Source organism: Solanum pennellii, chromosome 1 (genome assembly GCF_001406875.1).
Source record: "Solanum pennellii chromosome 1, SPENNV200".
Lineage (NCBI taxonomy): Eukaryota > Viridiplantae > Streptophyta > Magnoliopsida > Solanales > Solanaceae > Solanum > Solanum pennellii.
In genome coordinates this window covers 85,894,514-85,903,404 of record NC_028637.1, presented here as the reverse complement: position 1 = coordinate 85,903,404, position 8,891 = coordinate 85,894,514, and the positions used below count along the sequence as shown (strand labels likewise).

At 29.7% G+C, this 8,891-nt stretch overlaps 1 protein-coding gene across 7 annotated transcripts in view; it reads right to left on the bottom strand.

Moving 5' to 3' along the window:
• Nucleotides 1–5,179, bottom strand: part of LOC107008260 — an 8,362-nt gene extending 3,183 nt beyond the window's left edge. For 6 of the 7 annotated variants that reach the window (XM_015207216.2, XM_015207218.2, XM_015207219.2 and 3 more), the window contains exons 1-3: nucleotides 5,061–5,179; nucleotides 1,114–3,390; nucleotides 716–1,023 (exon numbers count right to left, since the gene is read on the bottom strand). In XM_015207216.2, the coding sequence (XP_015062702.1) occupies nucleotides 1,184–2,164 (981 nt within the window). In that variant the 5' untranslated portion in view covers nucleotides 2,165–3,390; nucleotides 5,061–5,179 and the 3' untranslated portion in view covers nucleotides 716–1,023; nucleotides 1,114–1,183. The remainder of the gene's footprint in view (nucleotides 1–715; nucleotides 1,024–1,113; nucleotides 3,391–5,060) is intronic. The other variant, XR_003575934.1, reaches the window with a different exon arrangement.
• Between the last annotated feature and the right edge of the window lie 3,712 nt (nucleotides 5,180–8,891).

Genomic DNA, 8,891 nt, shown 5'->3' with positions numbered 1-8,891 from the left:
TATATATATATATATATGCGCTAAATGTGGCAGCCTCTGATGCATTGAAAGAACATAATTTCATGAAGTACCATACTAAGTTAATTGAAAATGCAGGAGATATGGTATTGAATTTGTATGGTCAGATGATTAGAGAGGTCAATTTGGATGAGAGTTTTGGGATAAAATCATACCCTCAAGTATAACCAAAATTTAGTGTACATCCTTATGGTATAATCATGAGCAAAAAAACATTCTTTAACTATCCTTACTTGTTACAGAAATCTCAATATTTGATAGCATTCTTGTAATTAAGGAGCAACCAGTATATCTAGAACCATGTTTATGAAATTTTAGAAGTCTACTAAGGTCGTAGCTTAGTAGACAAAGTATTGACTAAGTCCTATTCTCGATAATTTGTCTTTCAGGTGAAATACGTAGTTGATGCTAGTGGAGTATGACATTGAATAGAATGCAGACTGCTAAAGGAACAACAATTGAGCTACTTGCAGACAGTTATACAACAAGAGATCAGATCACTTTCAATCCTAATAGTATTGTATGTTGTTAGAAGTGAATGTAATATTTGCCCCAAATTTTACCACAATCATATTTCTTTATAAAATTGTCACTCTTTCAACCGACAATAAAAAATATTTTTCTTCGTAATATATTAAATTGTTAACTTAGACTCGGGATCTAATATAGTAAATTAGCGAATGCAATAAAAACATACCGTAAAAATGATTGAACTTCTTCGCAATTTCTCAAGACATAAAGATGAGCTTGTTTTCTCTCTAAATCTTTAAGATTTCTAGATGCATCTCTTGATAAAGGAGAACCGTTTCTTTCAAATGCGGATAGTCCACTATATGTCGTAGTATGATCATCTTCATAATTGTTATCCTTCGTTCATATCCTTTCACATTTCCAGGTAAGTACATTGAACAAAATATTATACTTTCTTCAACAATATACCCTTCAGCAACAGATCCTTCAGGTTGATTTCTATTACGAACATAACATTTCAATGTGCAAAGAAATCTGCAAAATACAACAAGATACCACTCAAATAGAATGATAAAATTAACAGACCACATAAAATTAAATGAAAATTATAAATTAAAAACATACCACTCAATTGGGTACATCCACCTATATTGTACATGTCCACCAAGCTTAACCTCTCTTGGAAGATGAATGACTAAGTTGTCGATAGAAATATTTTTTCTAATTTGCTCAATGTTATCGAAATCTGAATTGCAAGTTGGTTAAACACATCAACCCTTAATGTTTTCGAACACAATTTTCTAAAGAAAATACTTAACTCAAAAATAGCATCATATACATTATTTGGCAAGACTCCGCGAATTGCAAAAGGAAGCATTTGTTCCAACAGAATATGAGAATCATGACTCTTCAGTCCATAATTTTTTCGATCTTCTGACTTCACCCACCGTGATATATTAGAAGAATAATCATTTGGAACCTTAATCATTTTCAAGAAATTGCATACTTTAGACTTCTCATCTGCAAATAAAGAATAACATGCTGCCGGATAACACCATCTTCCATCCCTTTGAGTTGGATGAAACTCACTTCTTATACCCATTTTCTTCAAATCGTGGCGAGCATTCAAATTATCTTTTGTTTTTCCTTCAATATCTACAAATGTCCTAATGATATTATCGCACACATTTTTGTCAATATGCATCGCATCTAAATTATGACGTATTAAATTATTTTTCCAATAAGGAATCTTGAAAAAGATGTTTTTCTTCCTCCAGTTATGAATGCCTTTACTTCTTTTGTACTTCTTTTTTTTTTTAATCTTACCAAATTTCATGTCCTCTAGAGTAAGCAATTGGTCTAAAACATCCTTTCCAGAAAGAACTTCTAGGGCAGATCTTCTTTCTACTTTTTTATCAAAATCACGTTTATTACTTCGCCACTTATGATTAGATGATAAAAATTTACGAACACCCATATAAGAAAACTTACGACCATACCTTAATCGAGTAGATGGAGTGTTTTTGTTGCATAACGGACAAGCCAAAGCTCCTTCTGTGCTCCATCCAGATAAATTGGCATAAGCTAGAAAATCATTTATAGTCCATAAGAGTGCTGCCCGCCTACAAAAATTCTCTTTTCTAGAAGCATCATATGTATCTACTCCATAAACCATAGTTCTCTTAACTCATCTATCAATGGTTCTAAGTATACATCAATATCATTTCTAGGAGCTTTACGACCAGGTATCAACAAAGATAAGAAACAATATGGTTTCTTCATGCACACCCAAGGGGGTAAGTTGTAGACAGTAGTGATCACTGGCCAAGTGCTGTGAGAAACACTTAAATTACCAAAAGGATTTATCCCATCAGATGCTAAACCAAGTCTAACATTACGAGGATCTCTAGCAAAGCCCGGATTCAATGTATCAAAATGTTTCCATGCTTCTAAGTCTGCAAGATGTCTAAGAACCCCATCTTTTGAATGTCGATCATGATTCCATGTCATATCTGAAGCTATTTATGGTTATATAAATAACCTTTGCAATCTTGGTTTCAAGGGAAAGTAACATAACACTTTTCGAGGAACTTTTTTACCAGTTTTTCCTTGAGTATTCCCATTAGTATTTTGACCTTCAACTGATCTCTACCTAGACTACCCACAAATCAAGCAGGATTCAGCTTTTGCATTATGTTTCCAAAATAACATACAATCATTCTCGCAAGCATGTATCCTTTCATAATGAAGACCTAACTTTTGAATCACTTTTTTTTCTCCATAAAATGACTCTGGTAAAGTTTCACCTGAAGGAAGTACTCGTTTAAATAACTTTAGTATGTGATCAACAACTTTTCCACTCAACCCATAAAGACACTTAATTTTGAACAGTTCCACAATTAGTGATAACTTGGAGAATGTCTCGCAACCAGGATAAAGTTGTTGTGCAACATCCTCCAATAATTTGGCAAATGTGGAAGTTGATTCTGAAGCATCACCATGTTTATACTTAACCCCACTAGAATCATTGGTGATTTCAGGACCAACAACATCATATATCATTTCAAACATATCATCACCTCACTCTTTTCTTTTCTTTTGAGAAGGAACAACTGGTTCCTTTCCTTTCTCCTCTCGATTGACATTTTATTTTTTAGGTGCAAATTCTCCATGGTAAAAACAACATGTGTATCCTTGAACAACACCAAAATTATTAGATGTTCCTTGACTTCATCTCTAGACTTGTGGAAAACATTATTGCATTTCTTACAAGGACAAGGAATTTCATCTTCTAGTTCTGATTGCTTAAATGCAAATTGAAGAAAACTATCAACTCTTTTTAAGTAAACGTCGCTCGATCTATCAGTACGACGCATCCAAGACTTGTCCATTTCATATTTCCTACAAATAAACATAAATACAGAAATATATTATTAGCATTGGTTAGGAATGTCGTCCCTGGTACACAACCTACTACGACGAAGGAATCATGTGATAAAACTATGTCATGACGCAGTGGGGTTTGTTTCATCCTCAAAGGGGCTATCGTGTTTCCTTATGTTGTTTCCAGGAAAAAATTAGGGAAGCCCTGCATTGACTGTTTCAGTCATTCTCCAGATTTATTTGAACACTTGATCGAGGATCGAGAGAAAGTTCCTTACTACCATGAATATCCTAAGTGGCCAAACTTTTTCCTTGACCGAGTCTATACCAGACAATGATTGTAGAATATGAGAGAGTTGGTTAGGTTACAGGTGCTAAAAATTTGTTGCATGAGTTGAAGACAATATTCCTAATTCGAAAAGTGTTTCTCTTCTTATTTGATTTAAGTGTAAAGGGAAGTAACAAGTTGCAGTAGTTTGGAAATGCATACATGATATAAAAAGAGATACATTATGTGTTTTCTCTGATGAAGTTTACTTTCAAATGCTAAGATTCATCACTTGAAGAAATTATGAGATGGTTGAGATACTATATAAGATGCTAGACTCTGATCCTAGTGTTGACAAGAAAGAGTTGCTTCTTGTTGTTGCTGGGTATATTTTTATGTCCTGCTTCACCAAACAAGTAACTTCCTCCCCTATTGCACCAAACAAATAAAGAAGCTAAGAGGTGAAATAACCTCCTCCCTTGTTTTGTTGCATACTAGCTGGATATAATATATAAGGAGCTTGATGTATTCATCATCAACCGTTTATTATTTACATTGCACAAGATATCAAGATAAATTTTCAATTTGCTTATATGATAGACTAATCAAAGAGAATCAGAATATATGACTTTTTCTTAAATAATATCATCTCATCTTATGTTTTAGTAAGTATAAGCTTATGCACGATTTTTCTCTCCATAAAATGCAATACCAAAAAGTAGAAGTAGTTACAAAGCACAACGACACGAGCGAACAAAAAACTGGTTTACTTCATTGGAGCATAAAAAAACAAAAGGAAGAAGTAGAGCAAACCTCCGTCAATCGCAAAGTAAGTTTCCTCGAATCTCTTATTTTCAAAACTGAAGAATATTATATAACTTACGTTACTCAAGGTCTAGACAACATAAGCTTCCACGACGAACAAGAAAATCCTCAAAACCACCCAAACTTCATCCCTACTAAATCTTGCGATAAACAAAGTTTGTACACGGTGGAAACAATCCCTGATTATTAAACTAGTTGGAAAAATAATGGGAATTCTACACCTTCCGTCTTTTAATCCAAAATAAATAAATCAAAGAGAATCAAGAACAAAAGTTTTTCCCCCTTTTATTATAATGATCAACTACAAAAAGGTTACACACTACAACAGTTTGTCCAAATACAAAAGCTTACACAATATCTGTTTGATGGCTTAAAGACAATCGAATTAAATTAAGTTGGATAACATAATTAGTGTAATCTCATAAGTGAAATTTGAAGATGCTAGAGTGTATGTAGTCCTTACCTCTGCTTACTACTTACTACAGACTATTTCCTATTGTCGTTGGCTCCCAGACATACGAAATAAGGGAATTGAAAGCTGGAGTAGTGGTCATAGTATATAAGCTTTGAATATAGTAAAAGAAGAATAACTTACTCTCGATGTCGACGATGTAGGAGCAAACGAGAATGAGGCTGAGCCTTGAACAAGTTTGGGAGATTCTTTAGGGATTTAGTGATTTAGGGATTCGCTGATTTAGGGCTTTAGGAACTGTACATATATTTTTCTTTTTATATTAATATGTATATCTCAAATTTGCATAATATACTATTTGGCATTCAATATTTTATAATTGTTCCGTTTTAATTTATTAGATTTGATTTAACTTGACGGTAAATTTTAAAAAATTAAATAAATATTTGAATTTTGTGAATTTGAATTATATTAACAATATATCGAATGTATTTATTTTAAATAGATTGTAAAAAAATATAAGTCAAAAAAATTAAAACAAAAAGAGTATGTGTTTCAGTTGTTACATAACTAGTATATGTGATTTTTTGTTCATGAAAATAAAAAATTATTTAACTTTATTTGATAATTTTGAAATCTAAAGTAGGAATTGGAGTTGTGTTTGATGATAGTATTTGCATTTGGATTTAATTTTTTTATAAATATAATGTATACCCTCAATTTGCAAAATAAAATAAAAGTAAAAAAGTGAAACACCTCTTGAGATATTTTTCAGAACTTCAAATATAACTTCAATTTTATATTTGATAACTGTATAGTCAAAAAGAAATTATAAAGTTAATAAATTATTTGAAATAAAATATTCATAGCCGAACGCTAAATTAATTAAATAAAATTTAACCATGTACCTAACCTATGCTTTTTAAGAAACGGAGTTCGGCTCACCTCAATTATATTTACCTTTGCTAGGTCAAAACTCAGTACGGACTCGATTGAAACGGCTCGACTCCACTTGTGTGACTCGCTTTCTATATATATATACATACTTGGGTAGTTGAGTTCCAATATGGACTAATATTGTATATAGTTTAGACTCGCTCAATTCGATACTCAGCTCTGTTCTTAATTAATTATTCAAAAACTAATATTTGATAGAAACCTATTATATCAAAATGATACATTTCAGCGTAATTATAAATGTTCTTCAATTAAATTCAGTTTTACAAACATATATACTTGTATTTTTAATATGGTATCTCTACAATATTTTCTTTTTTAAATATGCTTTGTATTGGGATAAGGTATAAGTATCCGGAAAAAAACTTTTCTGCATCGGGTGTTCAAATAAACTNTTTGCATAATATACTATTTGGCATTCAATATTTTATAATTGTTCCGTTTTAATTTATTAGATTTGATTTAACTTGACGGTAAATTTTAAAAAATTAAATAAATATTTGAATTTTGTGAATTTGAATTATATTAACAATATATCGAATGTATTTATTTTAAATAGATTGTAAAAAAATATAAGTCAAAAAAATTAAAACAAAAAGAGTATGTGTTTCAGTTGTTACATAACTAGTATATGTGATTTTTTGTTCATGAAAATAAAAAATTATTTAACTTTATTTGATAATTTTGAAATCTAAAGTAGGAATTGGAGTTGTGTTTGATGATAGTATTTGCATTTGGATTTAATTTTTTTATAAATATAATGTATACCCTCAATTTGCAAAATAAAATAAAAGTAAAAAAGTGAAACACCTCTTGAGATATTTTTCAGAACTTCAAATATAACTTCAATTTTATATTTGATAACTGTATAGTCAAAAAGAAATTATAAAGTTAATAAATTATTTGAAATAAAATATTCATAGCCGAACGCTAAATTAATTAAATAAAATTTAACCATGTACCTAACCTATGCTTTTTAAGAAACGGAGTTCGGCTCACCTCAATTATATTTACCTTTGCTAGGTCAAAACTCAGTACGGACTCGATTGAAACGGCTCGACTCCACTTGTGTGACTCGCTTTCTATATATATATACATACTTGGGTAGTTGAGTTCCAATATGGACTAATATTGTATATAGTTTAGACTCGCTCAATTCGATACTCAGCTCTGTTCTTAATTAATTATTCAAAAACTAATATTTGATAGAAACCTATTATATCAAAATGATACATTTCAGCGTAATTATAAATGTTCTTCAATTAAATTCAGTTTTACAAACATATATACTTGTATTTTTAATATGGTATCTCTACAATATTTTCTTTTTTAAATATGCTTTGTATTGGGATAAGGTATAAGTATCCGGAAAAAAACTTTTCTGCATCGGGTGTTCAAATAAACTAATGCAATTTTCATTATTATGTGATTTAAGGAAGTAAAATACATTTTAATTAATTAAGATTAATTAAAATGAATTGTTAACACATGACGTGCATGTATTGGATTGGGTGTAAACACCTTGTGCCACCCTAAACTATGACCGAAATCTCAGCTACACATCTTAAGTAATCCAAGTCCTATTACCCTCCTAAAATTCATTTTCTGTGTAATTTTGTACACCTTTTGGCTTAGGTGGCACATTCCGTGACTTCACTTAAGTGAGGCGCCGGGGAGATGTTTGGAGGTCACGTAGGCCAGAAAGGTGTACAAAATATAAAAAAATAAGTTCATGGGGCAATAGGAACTTAGTTTAGTTAAGATATGTTTCTTAGTATTCGGTCATATTCTAGGTGAGTACTAGAGCCTTATCCTGCTTTGTATTATTTTACTTAATCTTGGGGTATTTTGTAAAAATCCTCTACGGTGAAGGGCAGGTGAGGTCTATGTGCACCACTATCATTTTCAAATCACACATATAATGTTATTGTTATATCTAATAACTTTTGATTAAATAATTATATCAAAGTAATTAAAATCAACAAAATTGATACTTTTTAAATCCCGATAAATGTATTTTGTAATTCAAAGTTTTTTCGTTTGTATTCTTTGATGACCAAAATTGATTTTTTTCAATCAAATAATAAGAATTAACCATTGACTTAATTTATCGAGACAATACGCTTATAATTTTTATTAATTCATTTACTTAATGACTATTGGATTATTTTAATTGTATTAAGAATTAATAGTTTTCTATTGCTAATATATAAACTAAAGTATCAACTTTAAATTATGTTCACTAATTGATAAGTCATAAACTAAAATAGATAAAATAAATAATAATAAAATATTGCTTACCTCACAAACTTCCGTATATGTATGAACTAGTGTACTTAGCCGCGCTTCGCGCGATTATAAAAAAGATTAAAATAAAATTACATATTAATATCAATAATTACTTTAATAAAAAGAATTTTTTGTTAATCATATAATTTTATAGAAGAGAAACTATGAAAAATATTTAGATTAAATATGAAATTTATTAAGAAATCAATATATGTGAACTTCGAAAAGTTAAATATTAAAAATAAATTTTATAGAGAAAAAGGGAAGGTAATAACTAATAAGAATTGGGTAATATTAGAACTACTTAAATGTAAACTTGTGATCAATTTTTTCTTTTTTATTTGAGATTTTCTTAGTATAATTTATATATATTTATGTAAACTTTAAATCTAATCGTTCTTTTATGTTTATTTGTAATTTTATAAATTATATTCTTAGTATAGTTTTTCGGCAATGTATAACTCGGATTGCTATTAATAGTTAGTATTCATGACTATATAGTTAGCCAACACTATTATAAATCATTATCCACAATTACTATTACTTGTCCTCGTCATGACCCAATCATCACATGTTTTAATTATTTTTATTGTACAATATTAGATTAATTTAATATTTGTATTAATAACTTTTTAATAATTAAATTTTAAATAAAGAAAAGTTTAAAAATCTTAGTTAGTTAAATTTCATACTTATTATTATTATTATTATCACCATCATTATACTTAGGTTTAGATATCCAATTATTTTTGGGACAACTTATATTGG